At 38.6% G+C, this 19,058-nt stretch overlaps 2 protein-coding genes across 2 annotated transcripts; both read left to right on the top strand.

Moving 5' to 3' along the window:
* The first annotated feature begins 1,717 nt into the window (after window positions 1–1,717).
* Window positions 1,718–10,505, top strand: LOC113504945 (atlastin-like). The gene is made up of 11 exons (XM_026887466.1): window positions 1,718–1,853; window positions 5,678–5,889; window positions 6,434–6,586; window positions 6,867–7,022; window positions 7,129–7,278; window positions 7,541–7,679; window positions 7,783–7,967; window positions 8,120–8,341; window positions 8,519–8,733; window positions 9,015–9,084; window positions 9,417–10,505. Exons 1-11 carry the CDS (start codon window positions 1,847–1,849, stop codon window positions 9,447–9,449), a joined length of 1,542 nt encoding a protein of 513 aa, XP_026743267.1. The 5' UTR covers window positions 1,718–1,846; the 3' UTR covers window positions 9,450–10,505.
* Window positions 10,506–12,052: 1,547 nt separating this feature from the next.
* Window positions 12,053–14,397, top strand: LOC113505006 (atlastin-like). Its single transcript, XM_026887523.1, has 7 exons — window positions 12,053–12,059; window positions 12,419–12,583; window positions 12,736–12,911; window positions 13,188–13,343; window positions 13,450–13,599; window positions 13,792–13,915; window positions 14,086–14,397. The coding sequence occupies exons 1-7, from the start codon at window positions 12,053–12,055 to the stop codon at window positions 14,286–14,288; spliced, it is 981 nt and encodes a 326-aa protein (XP_026743324.1). The 3' UTR covers window positions 14,289–14,397.
* Window positions 14,398–19,058: the final 4,661 nt, after the last annotated feature.

The following is a 19,058-nucleotide window of genomic DNA, read 5'->3' as shown; positions in this document are numbered from 1 at the left end:
ACAGAACCGTCACTGTTTTCAGTCAACCGGTTTTCATTAATAAGGTAATGTTTTGCTAGGCACTGAGTCGTCAGAGGGGCATCAGTCGCGCGGAGTGGAGGCGGATTCCCCAGTGCTTTGTTTCGCGCGCTATCGCTTCGCTTGTTTGCCAACAAATCTTTGTTTTGATTTGATGTTGCGTATCTGATAATACTAGTATTTCTATTACAAGCTATGTAATCGTGTGTTGTATGATCATTATTTTATCTTTATTTATTGGCCGTTAAAATTAGGAAAATTCTCACACGATGTAGATATAAATAGATGGTCTGCTTTAAGTGTATTAGAGACTTTCAAAAGCATAGATACTTTAAAACAATGTTTTTTTCGGTGTTCTTTTCCGCGTTGTTAAATATTAATAAATAAAAATCGCACCTATTTGAAAATACTCTCTCTACTCTTAAACCCGGTTAATATTGGTATGTACTGATAGTATGTTTCATGAACTTTCAATTATCTATCAATTATATTTCATTAATAACTTAGTACTTTAGAGCACGACTCTTTCAAAAACTAATGTCAAATACACATTAAAAGTTCCACTAATCGCGCCTCCCCAGAAGGGTCAGATCTCTGTTACATGCGCTGGCCAGTTCGAAGTCCAGATTTGCTACCTATCGAGCACCTTTGGACGAGCTGAAACGGGGAATATGAGCAAGAAATCCTGCTCCTGATACTCCAAACTACAAGACTTGAAGAATTTGACGACATTCCACAAAGAAGCGGAGGAAAATTTAATTAGGTCGATCAGAAACCCTGCGAAGCTGTCATCATTGCAAGGAGAGAACACTATATTTTATGCTACTTTTTGAGGGTTTTATTGCGTTATTTGATGTAGTTTTTGTAACTGTTTTCTGTTGTAATAAAAGTCTATTTTGTTTCTTTACAAATAACTTGTTTTATTTTATGCCTATATTCACAATAACAAATAAACTTTGTTTTTTTCTGAAAGCTAAATAAATTACCATTCAAATGCTATACCACACGCATACTCTTGCCATCGAATAAATATGGTAAAAGTATTTTTAAGGAGTTGCGTTTTTTGTGACTCCGAATGTAGTACCTTAGATATATTAGGAAACTGTTTTTGCTTAATTGTGTTGTCTTGTAAATCCACTTGTGTTCAGTACTGTACTTTTTTTGCTTCTATTCGTCATGTCTGCGGTATCCACAGTCAAGCTAGATGAAAGCCAAAGAGATTCGGTTTGTTTACTTACTTCAGAAATATAAATAAACAAAATGCGAAGTAAAAACTCCAAACACAAATTAAGATCAGAGAATGTGTTTGTGCGTTTGGATCACAACATACAGTATTAATGTTCTGATATCATAGTCCCGAAGAATATACCCATTAAAGTTCTTGCATTATTTCAGTGCGTTCAGATGTTTATTACGTAGCTAAATAAGACCCGCCCTTGACACAGCGAGTAGATCAAATCTCGTGGACGTATGACATCACTTCGGTTATGGAGATGTCTGACGTCATGGTGTGTACCATTGTCAGTTAGCTACAGAAGTTTAACTCCAGCGCGGCATCGATGCAAGAATTTATTCGGATGATGTTCAATGATGGGCTCACCAGATAAATTCGATGAGCCCTACTGTGGTTGACTAATTTAGTACGAGATGTAGGTTTAACTAGGCATTGTCCAGCTTGTTCCTACTGGAGTACTGGACCTTCGTTTTACATCTAAGACGTGGTACGCGCCGTCTGCCGTCATCGTCTGCCAGTCTACTTCTAACCGTTGGGAAGCGCGGACAACACACGTTAGTGCAGTTTTATTACAAGAATACTTTCGTGTAAGATATGACCAGTGAGTATGTAATCATTTTACTTTATTTTCGTTCTGTTGTATAAATTTCAAAAGTGGAAAGTGTGCGGTGTTATAACACGTTTTTTGTTGTGCATTATATCATGTGTTCGTTATAAGTTTGCGTAAACAGTGGTCAAGTTGATCGGTACGTTGTGTTTTGTTTCTACAGGTATTTTATGACTCACGCTCATATTAGCGCGGCTGAGCAGAGTACTGTAGACCTGGGACCTGGGACAATAGTAGCATAGCGGCAAATTTAACCTGCGTTTTTTTCATTTTAAGTTAAACATAAAGCTTTTCCTTAAAAGGAGAACTCAAATCTTCAAAAATCCGGAGAAAAACAAAATACCTTAGATATTTATTTGTCACACAAGTGCCATCAAGATGTGTTGCATTTAGCTCAGTGTATCTCATTTAAAGCGGTTGGTAGTCGGAGTCTTTTCACGAAACTGGAAGACTGTCCTAGAGGAACACGATCCTATATGGCTTAAGTACCTATTCCTGTCAGATAGGTAATCACTTTTGGTCTATGGGCTAAAAGATCCCGCCACCATCCAAAATTCTGTCGTTTATGCTCGGATATATAATCGAAAAAAAAAAGATTATTTAGAGGAATGCCTTCCGTCATAGCCTGTTCGGCCAAACTTCCAACTTTCGTTCTTTTTCTCAAGAATGTGCGGCAGAATCCACTGTACCTATAAAAACACTGAAGGATGCTTATCTGAAATTAATCGGCATGCTAGCATGTCCATAATATGATTTAGATAGATCGGACACTTTTAAAGTCAATCAACCGGCGTCGCTGCCGCGCAACAACAATAAGTAACTATGCTTCTACGGTATTACGCTAAGGCAGTGATATTAAATGATGTAAAGGGCTACTTTGTTCGTAATTAAATACTTCCAAAGCTTAACGTATATATATCTCTTGATAAGGATTAGGGGATAACTTGATAGGGGTTATCCCCGACGCAAAAAGTTTGACGTGTTTCTCTGACTGTATTAAAAGTGAATTTGTGCAAGTGTTCTTAGGCATGTTGAATTGTTTAGACGTGTTCGGGGTGAAAGGGGAAGAATAACGGAATGTCTGCAAATATACTTGAGTGGGGACTCAATGAGAGCGCACTGAAAAAAAATAGTAATGACATGATCGAGAGACTCGCTTCGTTTATTGCAATCCATAATGGATACTTAAGTATTTACAGCTGGTAAAAGAAATGGATAGGTACCGAAACCCTATCATGTATAGCAATTTTTGAATAATTAGGTAGGTAAGGAGAGATTTAAGAGCGTTTTATTTATTTTCCTTGTTATTACATTCACTTTACATTCTCATTAGACTGCTAATTATTTATTTAATTATAAATAACGTAAATACTCATTTTTATTTATTTATTTATATTTAGCGTTAATTATTTATTCGTTAAATATAAAATTTAACTATTCAATATTCAATTGTTTGTTTAATTGCTTTTATTTAATGTAGTATAACCGTTTTTGCCCTCTGTATGTGGATGGAATTTTCGCAGCATAAGCAATGTTTCCCGCCGATCAGCCTTGGAGTACAGCCTTACAGCCAATCGATGCGAACAGAACGCGCTTCTCTTGTTAATAATAAACGTAGTTCCAATGTTTTTGCAGAGGTCATACGTATGAGAGCCATTGATTTTGCTGCTATTATTCTATGTCTACATATAGAGGGCAAAAATTGGTTGGTAAATAAAGGATAATTATATTAAACTAGCTTTTGCCCGCGACTTCGTTCGCGTGGAACAGTGACTTCCGGCAGATTTTTGGTTTTGGGTTTGGGCATTTTCTTTGTACTAAAAGTAGTATTATATTTTTTATATGTTATTTTATTATTTTTTTCATACCTTTTTACTATTTATTTACTTTTTTCCGATGAATTAAAACAACATGAACCGAACTCGTGTAACGATCGACACCATTGCGCGTAGTACTAATAGAATTATCTATACTCCGTTAGAGCATTTTCTTTGTAGTAAAACTTTTATTATATTAATATTATTTTTTTTACACCTTTTTACTGTTTATTTACATTTTTCTGATGGATTTTCCGATGAATTAAAACAATAACATGAACCGAACACGTGTAATGACACCATTGCGCGATTAACGCCATCTATCTACGGAGCATAGGAACAGCTCGACATTTGACCAATAGATGGCACTATTGTATAGTATGTCCGTAATAAATTTTATTTTTTATTTTTATTTTTTGTAATAAAAACTATCCTATGTCCTTTCTCAAGTTTCAAACTATGTCTGTACCAAATTTCACACAAATCGGTTCAGTAGTTTAGGCGTGAAGAAAAGACAGATAGACAGACAGAAAGACAGACAGACAGACAGACAGAGTTACTTTCGCATTTATAATATTAGTTTGGATTAGTCTACAGTTTTCTGTTATCCAATTAATAAAACGTACCTACCCATTTACGGGTGACAATTCCCAATTCCATTTCAGATAAGGATAGATAAAGTTATCCTCAACGCACCATATTCGGTAAACACTTACTAGGGTAAAAAGATATAAATAAATAAGCTTGTTATATTGAACCTACAGTAAATGACGTCACGCGACATAATTATCGGCACAACATATCAATTGAGGTAAATAGTGTGTCTAGACATTCTCGTGACTACATAAACTGCAGGACGGCCAGGCGGTTTGTTTAGACTAGTCTGGAGTGCCTCAGTGAGGGTATAAAGTATTCAGAAGAACTAAGTAAACATTTTTACTCATCATATTTGTTTGTATTGACTTAATATGTTTTTTCCTTATGGTGTACAATAAAGATTATTCTATCTATCTATCTAAATGTTTTGGCCGAAGAAGATGTTTTGCGTCCAGCGATAGTTAATTATCCATCAGAAAATATCATTTATTTTCCTTTGATTAAAATCAAATCATAACATTCGTACACGTTTGGTTAACATTTACCTAATTATGATGACGTAAACACATTTTTTTTAATTTGTCCTGAGTTAAATACCGAACGCATGGATACTCAACTACACAAGTTAGGTCATTCAACTGTCGGCTGCAATGGCGGGGTGTGCGCGGGTAAGTGGGTATTTGGTGCTTTTCTCATTTATTTATTTATTAATGCTGTTAAAAGGGTGTCGATACAAAGGCTAGACTGAATACGAAACTAGACTTAGGGGTCATCGTCTTGATGGTGTGTTTATGAAGTCATAACTATTTGGGACATTTGGAAATTCATTTTTAAAAATATCGTATCGAATTCCTCTTGTTCTCCGCATTTGCCGCTGTGATGAAATGGTCAGCAACCTCGGTCACCACGGTTTATCATGCAGCCCATCCGTTGAGCCCTTGTTGCCATCAGCGTATCAGCTGTATCTGAAATTTGTTAGCAGGTGACTACCGAGAAGTTAATGTTTTGCCTATTTGTGCGGAACCGTAAATATAGCCAATCCGATTCGCACTTGACAGGATTTTTTATTAACACCATCAATTGTCGAAATATCACTTGACTAAAGGAGCTGATAAGCCGGCATCGTCGCTCTCAGAGTCGCCGTCACACTGCTTAACTTCTCTAAGGTTATATTTAAACTATATAATAGAGGTTTCTTCCTACTAAGTGAAGCGTTACTATTCAATTCTATTCAGAATACTTGTAGGCCGTTGTAAACAGTTCGACGAATAGCACGTGTTGTTTTATAGAATTTAAGATTTTATAGAATAAACTTACTGTACACAGCTCTGAAGACCATTAATGTGTATAAGATAAGACCCTCCTTATATCCTTCATTTTTTTCTTTTTTTTCTTTGTACCCAGCTGAAGACGGAAGCTATTTAGTGGGACACGGCGTCCAGGTGGTGACGCCGAACTCCGAGCACGGCTTCGTGCTGGACGAGAAGTTGCTGCAGGGGATCCTGCTGCGGGATGACATCAAGGACCTGCCGGTGGTGGTTGTGTCTGTGGCCGGACCTTATCGGAAGGGCAAGTCCTTCTTGCTAAACTTCTTCTTGCGGTACTTACATAAAACGGTGAGTGCAGCCACTAGTATGAATTGGACTTGTTATTCCAAGTCGAATCAAAGCCGACAAAATGGGACAATCGGACGCAGATTGACAAATCGTTGAAACAAATTTTGCCACAGATCTATGCAGTCTTTGAAGCTTTGTAAGACAGGTTTGCGCCAGTTCTTTTTGCTAAGAAAGAGCGGTGTGAGGCCCCCTATCTTCTGGCACCACATCTCGATGAGTACCCGACGTGGCTAGAAATACTCCCTGAAGCCACAAACTCGCGTTTACTCGATGGAGGGTCGTAGCGTTTATGAAGCCATGACCTTCAGAACTTCAGGTCCTTCAGACTTTCACGGGATTTTTTTACCTCAGTACCAAAGATTGTGGGTGGTGCACTCGATTTGCCGTCGGGCCGTCGCGGTCGCTTTTAGTACAAACAGACGCACAAACAAAAGTAATATTTATTGTGAACCATTTGCAACTAATATACATTCGCATAAAATAGGAAAATAGTATTAAGTGGGATTTAATTAGTCACGTTATCATTATAATGTGATCATTTCAGTGCCATGAAAACATCAGTGACTTGGACGAGTGGCTCGGCGCGCCGGACAACCCGCTGAAGGGTTTCTCGTGGCGCGGGGGCTCCGACAGACACACCACCGGCATACACTTGTGGTCAGAACCCTTCAAAGCCAGCTTGCCAAGTGGACAGAAGGTAATGAAAACAAATAATTTAAAAGAATTTTAACAATTTACGAGTATTATATAATTTATAACAATATTGCAAGTGTACATCGCTCAGCTGTGGGATACTAACATACCGAAAGTATGCCCTCTTTTTAGAACCTAAGTGCTGTAGGTATTGTAAATATATTTTTTAATTAATTTTTATGAAATTGAAATCGATTGTACTAAAGAAATATAATTCGATATTTTTCACAATAATGCAGGTTGGGAATCGAAGGGTGTTAATGAATCAGTGTGCCTATTTCCAGGTGGCAGTTCTGCTGATGGACACGCAGGGCACTTTCGACAGCACCTCCACGGTCAAGGACAACGCCACCGTGTTCGCGCTCTCCACCATGCTGTCCTCCGTGCTGATATACAACATCTCCCAGAATATAGAAGAGGATGACCTTCAGCATCTACAGGTACCTCCAGATATGTATACTTACAAAATGTTTTATGAAAACCCATTGTGTTAAAAAATTATGCTTCGCCTTCAATAAAATATATGGCAATAACTTTATTTTTCAGTTGTTCATTGAATACGGACGGGTCGCGAAGGATAAGATGGATGGCAAGCCATTCCAAAGGCTGCAGTTTCTCGTGAGGGACTGGGCCGTCGCGTACGAGTACGCTTACGGAGCAGTCGGAGGTCAACAGCTGCTTAACAAACTCCTACAGGTAGTCAACTAGTATCTACAAATTAACACCAAACGCCTCCGCGAATATTTTATATACTTAGATAAACGAAAACTAGTGAGACTTTTTAAAACATTTAAAATATTAAATCAACATTTTCGATTTATGACATTGCGGTGACTGCTTCTATTCTAACTCTGTAACAATATTGAAGGATCGAAGAGTTGCGTTCTCCTCTGACCAGCGCTGGGTCCTGTTTCACGTTATCACATGACGGTTATTTGTCTACAACTGATGGCTCCAGGTCCGCGAGGGTCAACACGAGGAGCTGAAGCGAGTGCGGCAGGACATCGACAGGTGCTTCGAGGAGGTTACCTGCTTCCTGATGCCACATCCGGGCCTTAAAGTTTCCACTAATGAGCATTTTAATGGGAAGCTGTCAGGTTAGAGGATTTCTTCCGTTTTTGTTTAAACAATTATAAATTACTACATCCAAATCAAAGTAACGATAATACTGTTTAAAATGTTGTATTTGCATCTTTTCAGATGTCGATCCAGAATTCCAGAAGTGCTTGAATCAGCTGGTGCCCATGCTGCTGGCGTCGGAGAACCTGGTGCAGAAGAAGATTGGCGGCCATACGGTGAAGGCCAAGGACCTGCTCAGCTACTTCAAGAGCTACGTCAAAGTGTTCAACGGTGATGCGCTTCCGACACCCACGACTATTCTACAAGTTCGTATAATTATTCGGAATTGCAAAAATATCTTGTCCTTTGTTTTCGCTTATCATAATTTAATTTAATCGGGCGGAGAAGAATTATCTTTTCATATACTACCTTGGAACTCTAAAACAACCACTTACAAGTAATCATGACATATTTACAGGCCACCGCCGAAGCCAACAACAAGTCCGCCTTGTATGAAGCAATAGACTTGTACGAAAATCTGATGATGGAGGCGGCAGGGGCCTCGGCGCCCTACATGCACAGGGACAGGCTGTACCAAGAGCACAAGAAAGCGCGCGACAAGGCGGTCCATCAGTTCTACTCAAAGAAGAAGATGGGAGGAGAGGAGTTAGCCACCAAGTTCGAAAACAGACTGGGAGAGGTATGCCATGCATACATAATAAATATGCATTTCAACATTCAACTGAATACTATATGCACCACGGTGACAGACCTCTTCCTTTCTTTGTCACTCTTTCCTGTGCTAATGATTTAGTAAGTTGGAAGTTTCTTTACATTTTCTATGGATTATAGTTACCTTTTTGCTACCTACTTTCAGATAGTAGAAGAAAAGTACGTGCTTATAGTAGAGCAGAATAATGCCAAGAGCATGTACAATATCTTGACAACGCCGGCGGTGTTCCTGCTGGTGCTGGTGCTGGGCTACCTGCTGAGCGTGCTGGGCGACCTGCTCGGCGTGCGGCTGCTGGCGCTGCTCGGCATGAGCATCGTCGTCGGCGTAGTCGGCCTGCTCAGCGTGTGGGGGTACTCTAGGTAAGCAATCTGTCCTTCTGCTAGTTGGCTAATGCACTATACTCGTATGGACATCGATGATCGCCGACTTTTGTCCACCCCTTTCTGACGAAGTGCACTTCTTAACGGAGGCTTCTCTGTGTCCTCTGGATACTAAGTAGAAACAATAATTTGTGTCTTCCGAAGCATTGTTTTCTAGACACCAGTTTAATCGTTGAGCTCGTCTACGTTAAAACTGTTAACTGCGTAACTTAGCGTAAATACAATGTGCACGCTATAGCTTATCATTATTGATGTTACAGATGGACCGGAGAAATGAGAGAAGTCGGCATGCAACTTGACCACGTAGCTAGAATTATACATGATGCCTTTGTAAGTACCGAACAAATTTGTTTACCATCTAATATATTTAGTATTTACTTTCATACACGGATTAACTTCATGAGAACAGGCCCGTTCCTTTTGTAAGCGTGCACAGGGACATAAGTTCAAAGTGCTGAGGCCTTGTTGAAAACTTTAATCTATATTATAATAATATGTGATGGGGCATCTACTAGGGATCTTACAACTCCTTTCTATTGGCGAACGGGCACTGTAGTACATACATACGTACGTACATATTAGTTTCGTTTATTGGTGTACTAAAAAATTCTTCGATTACCTTAAGCATTGTTTAACATTAACAGTATATAATTTTTCATCAGGCGAAGGGAACACAACATCTCAAGCAGGCGTAACACCAACACTAGGGCCTGGGGCTGCAAGAAAAGCTGATGGAACACACGTGTGAAGACTTGTACTTATGTTTGTTAACATGGTCATGAACTGTAAGATAATGTTTGACGCGCTGTGTTACATTATATAATAAACGTTTCAATTTGTTGAACTCACTGTTGCCCAATGACAAAATTCACCTTTAAATTTGGGACGGAAATGCGTAGAATAGTAAATTTCGCCTTTGGTATGCCGCATCAGGTTGGTAAACTATTCATTTAAATAATCCAATGTTCTTATGTTTTTCTCTTGCACAAAATGTAATCTTTTTAATAATTTATTGCATACTCGTAACTGCTTTGCTTAACATGGAAATGAAAGAAACGAATTGAAGGATGTGCCAAAACTGGATTGAGGGAAATTAACATATATATAATATCCTCTGGATGACATCGTTATTTATCTGTGTTCTAAGCATTCTGGATATGATTGCGGAATGAAGGCATCTTCAAGATTTTATCAGATTCGCACTTCCTTTGCGACCCCGCGAATGGCTCGCCCCTAGTCCTCTGTTTGAACACAGCAGGACGAACCGACATGATCAACATTATATCAAACCGAAAACTACGGGTTTGAGCCAAACTTGTTTTAGTTTCGGGGGCGGCAAGTTGGAACTTATTTCATTATGATGGAAATGTCAGTAGCTTTCGCTAGTTTAAAATTAGAGTTTATTATTCGTTTTCTAACATGAAAAATCTGTGGGACCGAATATTTTTATATGTAGTATTATTATATGTATATAAATATGGTTATTAAATATTTGTCAGTAGATATCAAGTACTAATTCTCTTGTGAATTAAGAAAAATATAAGGTCTAGTGCTAGGAAACCTCTGCTTAGTTTTTTGTAAACCAAATATGTATTTGTAATTGAATCATCAGTGTTTTTTATAATGATGTATGTACTCGAAACCGGTTTTTGTAACGCTGATTGAACAGCCTTCTAGAAATGAGGAGTAAATGCTGTTACAAGAATTGATAATTTGTGTTTTATTAAGTAAAGTGATAATTTTATATTTTACGTCATCTTTTATTTATCCTCCTTCAGGCTCATTCAAATACTGAGATGAGCACTAAATACCTAGTTTAAGAGTTACAGTTTAGTTATACGCTAACAGAGATATGAAACATCATACTTAGTATAACGGATATCCTCAGCACTTGGTTATTTATTTTTCTACTTGGATGCCAAAAGATTTTGCTAGGGGAGACGGTGACTCTAACGCCAGCGGCGGTGAGTGAAGAGAGTCATAATCAGCCAAGACTTTACCCAACTATGTTGGGGTCGGCTACCAGTCCAACCGGTTTCAACTAAGTACCAGTGTTTTACAAGGAGCGACTGCCTATCTGACCTCCTCAACCCAGTTACCTGGGCGACACGATACCCCAAGAAGAAGAAGAGTATCCCACTTTTATTCAATTCAGTAGGTATGCCATGACTGGTGACGTGAAATGAGATTTCGAGAAACACTTTAAAGGACTTCAATTTTACAGGAGAATTTGGAAGTTTACGTTTTGCTGTTAAAAGTAAAACAAAGATAAAAGCATCAAACGTGGTGAAATGTATGGAAGTGGTGGCTAATATAACGTCACTTGTAACAACTTTTCCTACCGGTAAGTTCACACGAGATCTCAACTTAGAGACTCCACTCACTGCCAAAACACCCGTCGCACGACAGCTATGACGTCCACGGACCAAATTGTTTTCTACCAACTTTTCTTAAATTTTTTGTTTTGTAGTTCTTGTTTGGTAGAAAACAATCTGTCCAACCAGTCCAACTAAGGGGTATCGTGTTGCCCAGGTAATTGGGTTGAGGAGGTCGGATAGGCAGTCGCTCCTTATAACGGAAGCCGACCCCACCATAGAAGGGAAAAGGCTAGGATGATGATGACTTTTCCCATAAATAATATTGTGTACCTACGCAAAAAACCCAAATGTGTGTTTATCAATATACCTATTTTGTACAAAGACAAATATCAAACCCTACGAAAACGAAACGGAAAAATGCCGGCCGACCTGGACCATAATTCCGCTATTTACAATGTCGATGAATGAATGAATATTGGATTACATTTCACAAGTTTCATTTTCTCCGAAGCATTTTGGAAATTCAGTGTAATGACAAGGAATGTTCCGCCCTGTAGGTACTGATATTTAATAGATTTTTTCATATGAAGAAAAAAGTTAATGTTGAATGCTTCGTATCCAATTCCCTACCCGTGATAGCGTGATATCATGATAAACTTAAATTTCTGAAGCAAAACAACTTTCCTTAGAGGGAACTTTTGATTAGTATTCAGTAGCCTCTAATAAGTCCACACTATCTTTGAATTCTACACAAATACTATCTACTAACATGGCGAGAGAGATAACAAAAGGATAATTTGGGTATATATATCTCAAACCACAAACTCTTTGCTTTTATGGAAACTTGTTTGTTTTTATCCCCGAATATAGTTGGTATTTAATATCTGTCGGCCATCATCGTCTGGTTGTCGACCGCTGACCGCTGTAGAGCACGGACTACATTAAACATATTTGCTAACTACAACAGTTCGGAGTGAGACATGACGAGTGAGTATAGTCTTGTATTGAATTGTACGTCTCTTATATACGATGTCTCAGGTTCGGTAAAAAAAATGTTCGTGATACTTTTTCTAAGTCTTGCCGTCATTGTGGCAAGGCTTTCTCTGCGGCACCACCAATATTGTATTTGTCAAACAGACAAATAAGGTGAATATTTTTTCAGATACACTGTAGGTACGCACATAATAATTGTTTTTAAATACGTAAATACATAGAGCTATATGAAGTGCTACAAGAAAATTCTGCCGTGTGCCATGCTGAAAGATAATAGATTTTCTCATATTAGTTTTAAATACAATACGCAAAGCTCATTCCCGAACGATAATCAATAAACGCAATTGTTCCAGCTAAAGACGGAAGCTTAATATTGGGGCAAAGTATCCAGGTGGTGACGCCAAACGAGGAGCACCGGGTAGTGCTGGACGAGAAGTCACTGCAGGAGGTCCTACTGCGGGATGATGTCAAGGACCTGCCGGTGGTGGTGGTGTCTGTGGCTGGAGCACATCGGAGGAGCAAGTCCTTATTGCTCAACTTCTTTTTGCGGTACTTACATAAAACGGTGAGAGGAAATAGAAAACAAGAACTTTTGCAAGAAATTTGACAATCGTAGCAGATAGCCAATTCGTACAAGATAGGAATTCATAATAAGTGGAATGGTTATTAGTCTCGTGTATATTTTCATCGTTTCAGTACAACGAGAGTGAAAAAGGCGAGGGCGATTGGCTCGGCGCGGCGGACGAGACGGTGAAGCGATTCTTTGGGCGCGAAGGCTCCAAACTCACCACCGGCATATACTTATGGTCAGAACCCTTCAAAGCCAGCTTGCCAAGTGGAGAAAAGGTTGTGAAAAACTTAGCTATGCCATACTTTGTAAAAAAGAGCATTCATAGACCTGTAATATAATGTCATTTATCTAAACCTAAGCATGAAAAGTGATAATATATTGCAAATTGTCTTGTCAAAGCCGACCCTAACATCATCGGTAAAAGGCGTCCTAGGTGATGGATTTCAATAATACAAAATGTAAAAACTAAAATCGATTGTATCGAATATGTTTTACAGTACTGTAAGCGGAGGGTCGAAGGGTGTTAATTGGGTCGATGTGCCTATTTCCAGGTGGCAGTTCTGCTGATGGACACGCAGGGTACCTCCGATAGGACCTACACGGTCAAGGACAACGCCACTGTGTTCGCGCTCTCCACCATGCTGTCCTCCGTGCTGATATACAACATCTCCCAGAATATAGAAGAGGATGACCTTCAGCATCTACAGGTACCTCCAGATATGTATACTTACAAAATGTTTTATGAAAACCCATTGTGTTAAAAGATGATGCTTCGCCTTCAATAAAATATATGGAAATAACTTTATTTTCCAGTTGTTCTTAGAATACGGACGGGTCGCGAAGGATAACTTGGTTGGCAAGCCATTCCAAAGGCTGCAGTTCCTCGTGAGGGACTGGTCCTTCCCGCACGACTATCCTTACGGACCAGTCGGAGGCCAACAGCTGCTTGACAAACGTCTTAAGGTAGTCAACCATAGCAAAATATTTTATTCGAAAAGCTTCAGTATTTGTTTGTATGGTTACCTGAACGTTTCAATTGTAACTCAATTGGAACTACCAAAAGATTAACATCATCTGTTTTTTGTAAACAACCTTCGGGCTTTTCCACATGGCGAAAAGTAAAATACTTTTCTCACCTGAAATATATTGCTCAAGGTCCACGAGGGTCAACACCTGGAGCAGCATATCACCGGCTGCTTTGAGGAGGCCACTTGCTTCCTGATGCCGCATCCGGGCATGAAAGTCCGCACCGACAGCCATTTCACTGGGAAGCTATCGGGTGAGGTTTTTTTTTCACCAGAAATGTGTGAGGAAAATTTGTGCGAAAAAATTAGTTTATTTGTCAAGCCTTCAGCACACAGCTATGGCGAATCAGGGTGCTCTCCGTATAATTAAGTGCTACTTGATAGTTTAGCAATAAATTCTACATCTGCTTCCCTTCCTTGATAGATATCGATCCAGAATACCAGACGCATTTGAATCAACTGGTGCCATTGCTGCTTTCGTCGGAGAACCTGGTGCAGAAGAAGATCGGCGGCCAGACGGTGAAGACTAAGGACCTGCTCAGCTACTTCAAGAGCTACGTCGAAGTCTTCAACAGCGATACGTTTCAGATACCCACGATTATTTCAGAAGTTCGTAAAAATATTTGAATCTTCTAAGCAATTTAATCACTTCACAACTTTGACAAACGATTCTCAGGGAGAAACTTTTTGCAAGGGTGTAATTTATCTATAATTTGTATGTATTTAGAAATATATAAGTAAGTTTATCAGTTGTCTGGTTACCATAATACAAGCTCTGCTTAGCTTGGGAATTATTCAACTATTATTTGCAGTCCACCGCGGAAGCCGTCGACACTCTGATGGAGGAGGCGGCCGGAGCCACGACCGCCAAAATGCGGAGGACCGCGGTACAACAGGACCCTCAGAAGACACCAAACAATGTCTTTGACGCACAAAAGGAGGTGGGCGGAGTGGACTCACCACGAGAGAGATTGGAGGTGCGGAAGTTAGCCTGGAACCATCCAATGCTGGTTAAGGGCCTCTCCGTTTTTCTGACACTGTTGCCGTTGCTAGTGACCAACAAATTGGAGACCAAGATATTTTTAATTTATCATCAGTAGTTCATATCATAAGCTTTCAATATTTTTTCAGAGTGTAGAAAAGTCGTACGTGTATATAGGAGTGGTCGTGCTGGTCCTGGTGCTGGGATTCCTCATGAACTGGCTGGGCGAGCTGTTCGGAGTGTGGGGGTACTCAATGTAGCATCCGAGCTTTATCCCAGTTGATAGGAGTTCTGATAACAACCAGTATTTATACGGTGCTACTTTTACACTCTTTTCTATAACAGAAGCTTCACTGTAAATTTCTGAAGCCAGTGGAAACAATAAATATCTAATATTTAACCCTGAAATGGATCTGGGAGAGATCCATTTCAGGGTATCTTAAGACTCTTCCACTCTTACACATGAGCGCAAGCAGCGATTATAACCTTTTAGACGCCATGGTCACATATACGTGACAAGCAAAAACGGTCACTGGACGCCAACGACACAAATACGTGACAAAAAAGCGGTATTCAGAAATTTCATAATCATCAAATTCATCAAATGTACATAAAAACTCGTTTTCAACTGTTCAAACTGTCCTCTGGAAAGTATTATATTAGATATAATTTGGTTCGAGGGTAAAACAGCATTCGTTTAGAACCAGTCTTAAAAAAACATTTAGCTACTTATAGTGAAAAATAAAATTGGTTGCACCGAATTTCAATATTCGCTAATCCCGACTTAGGCGCATCATGGCTATTTTATTTATCCTGTTTCAAGTACTACGCTGAGATAAGACTCAAAGTTTTTATAATAATATATTTTACTTGTTCTGCGCAACCATTTGTTGGTTATGATTCAATAGAAGTATAATGCAAGGGTAAAAAATAAAAGAAACGTAAATTTTACGTCAACTTTATTGTATTAAAACAAATATTTACATGAAACTCCCCTCTCGCGGTCGACAACACAATATAATTGATCACAACCGCCACTGGTACGCAGAAGACATACCACACTCAAGGTTATCAACAAAATAAACTATCAACTTCTCAACGAATTATTTATTATCCCATGCCAAATAAACAGAAACAATATTCATTTTCAATGAATTTCGATTGGCACATGCTATAATTATTTATTTATAAAAATTTCACGATATGTTACTATTTCCCTATAAAACGTTTATTTACATTTGTTATAAACGACTAAAGGCGGCTGTTCTCTGGTTCACAAACTAAATTACCATTAGAGCATTGTTGTCCTCTACGGGTACGTTGTGGAAACCGCCAGCTTTGGTGACGAGGAAACGACTTAATAAATAAGACAGAAGTCACCAATACCCTCAAACCAATTTAGTTTGTGCTAACGGAATCAGCGCCGAAGTAGTGTCGGTAAGTTAGCAATGTAGTAGTGGCCGGAGAAACATGTGTAAGGAACTGAGGAGGACCGTGAGATTCTAGGATCTATGGAGATTGGCAAGAGACAGGGAGAGACAGAGAGTTGGTGAGCTAGTTGTTATTGTTGCTAACTTACTCCGCACACTATTTACTATACAGAGGGGCAGTGCACACTGACGCTGTCGCAAATGTTGCTGGTTCACAGTTCATTCGTCTTACTTTCGACTTGGTATCGAGAAACTGTTCACAAGGTAAGATACACTCCGGAGGGTTCGATGAAACCCACAACCCAGGAATTATATAATATTTGCTAAAATTATAAATAACGTACAATAAATTTGACAGACAGTGTACACTTCCCAATTAAGATTAAAACCATGAAAGATCCCTAATTTTGAGCATAAAAGACTAAAATTTTGAACACACAAATACTTAGTCAAGAAAATAAAAATGCACAAAAAAAAAAGAAAAAACGATTCGATTTGCATCCATATTTGACATGAACATGATTTATATCTATACATCAATTTAGTACTCCAGTATCGTAAAAAAAATATAATTTTACTATGACAGGACATTAAGTACATGATTTTTTTAATTATAGTGCAAGGCAACAAGTGTTAGGATATCGTTCGAGACTAAGATGTGAGTAAACTAAACCTGTTTGTGCATGACGTACATATTAACTATATTACAAGATATTACTTCGATATTTACTAATAAATTTGTTATTTTACCTTATTGCTTTATTTAACCTAAACCATCTTTGTAAATAGTATAAACCATAAGAATTTGTATCACATAGAGTTTAGCACGGTAACCTTAGACGGGGCTTGTCGATCACCGTGTTAAATCGAGACGTGACTTGGACCTTTGACATAGAATAAATGCAAAATCAATGTATTTTGCTTGTTTCACATATATTCACGGGTAATTCGTAGCTTATCACATACTTGTGTAACAATCCAGGTCGCAGCTATCTATGCCTGCATGTGTTATTCCCGTGACATTCGCGAGAGCACCCCTTATGGGGGGCGAGTCCACTCCAAAGTTAAAACATATCTAAAATCAACATTTTACAGAACATACAATGCTCTTAAAATTAAACAATGAATTGTAATTTACAGATAACAATGGTAGTCAAACAAGAACTCAATGATGTTCATGATTTCAAATTATAAATATGATTATTCTGATGAAGTAAAGTTATATTCGTCATATGTGAGTATATTGGTGTCGAGACTAGATCGAGACATAAATTATCTTGCCTGTCTTGTGAGCGTTGGAGGCAAGGTGGAGGTCAGCGCGGGAACGAGACGAAACACTATGTTATGTAACAGTATTGCCTTAAGATCCGAAAAAAAGCGTGTGAAAGTGCGATTTACTTTTTAACAAAATACAACTAATTCATTTCAATTATTTGAAACCATGAACATACAACTGCTAGATTGATAAACAACGAAAAATGTAAATCATCGAGACAGGATGAAATAAGATAATTATATTACATACATAACTACTTGCGATCTCGGAACACTGAACCTCAACCGCGCGTTGTAGAGGGCGGGGTAAGCGACGAATCGGCAGAATACAAGGAACAATTAATATCCCTAAATGAACAAAAGTTCGGCCAACAAAAAAAAAATGATCCTCATGTCCAGTTATGTGACTGGGTTAAGTAATGTTGATGAACCAATCTCATCGGAAAGACAATAAAAAACCTCTTATATGTTGTTGGCCTTTCCAAAACCAAAAGTGAACATTTTAACAATTGCTGTTTACCCCTGTTTCAGCCTTATCAACGCGCGTTTAAGGTATAATTCGTCTTCATAAGATACACCTAGCATTAACAACTAGACAAAGAAAGAGAGCATGTATATAAAAAATAAATTATCTGTACCGTGAGTCCCAAAATATACTATTTCATCATTCTTGTTACAATTATTTATACAATTCAATCGTAGTACTGGTTTTTGAAGAGTATTATAGCATGAAAGTTATTGCAAACAGCAATGTAGTACTAGGGCCAGGTGCCATAAGGTTAAAATTCATTCGTCACTTCAACCTGGTTTAGGGCTAGTGGTAGTTACCAGATATAAATATATTTTTGTGTGCATGTTATGACATCTTAAACTTTTTTTCAAGAATTAATTATCGACTCGATTGGCGATCGAACAATGCCTATTGACTTATACTTTAGTTTGGCACTAAACGCGTCTTCAGGAACACGTGGTGATTTGCGTGCTCGTATAACATCTCTTCAGAAGCCAGTACAACGAGTCAGTCAGTCATTTCTCTGCCGCTTACGGCCTTCGACCAACCACTACCTTAGCGCCCTTATACCGTATTACCAGGTCACATAATGTCCTAATGGCTAGAAACCGAAAAATGTTTCATTAGTAGAACATATTTCGTAGTCGTAATAATGACTGGGGTCCGACTGCTCTCGCTACATTATTGTTCCATATTTCATATCTATTATTATTTGTATACTGGTGCAATCGATTTACAAAATAAAACTCTTAAAAAAGGGAAAGAATCAAGAATTTGAACATTGAAAATTTAAACTTAACCGTCATTAACCGCGATAAAAATCAGAAGAAACTTAGCTGAGCAAATATCGGCGAGTCAAGAAACTTCTGATCGACTATATACATATCCGTCTAGACGCTAGAATGTAGTTAGACCTTGGCAAAATTCTTGATTCTTTTTGAAGAGCTCGCTTTCTGAATCTCACACGTCACGACATACTAAAATTTGTCTATTGTTAGCAAATACATTGCACATGTTTGAATGCCATCCGATGAGCATGACGGGGCTCAATACACTCTTATTGTCAGTTGTACAGCTGTTTATATCCACAGTAAATTTGATTGAGTTACTTGAGGCCCCGTCGACAGCAAATATTTTAAAGAGACCTATAAGTATATTGACAGCAGACGGCGACAAGAATCACGATCCGTACGTACGTG

Source organism: Trichoplusia ni, chromosome 23, assembly GCF_003590095.1.
Source record: "Trichoplusia ni isolate ovarian cell line Hi5 chromosome 23, tn1, whole genome shotgun sequence".
In the NCBI taxonomy this organism is placed as follows: Eukaryota; Metazoa; Arthropoda; class Insecta; order Lepidoptera; family Noctuidae; genus Trichoplusia; species Trichoplusia ni.
This window is presented reverse-complemented; position numbering and strand designations above follow the sequence as displayed.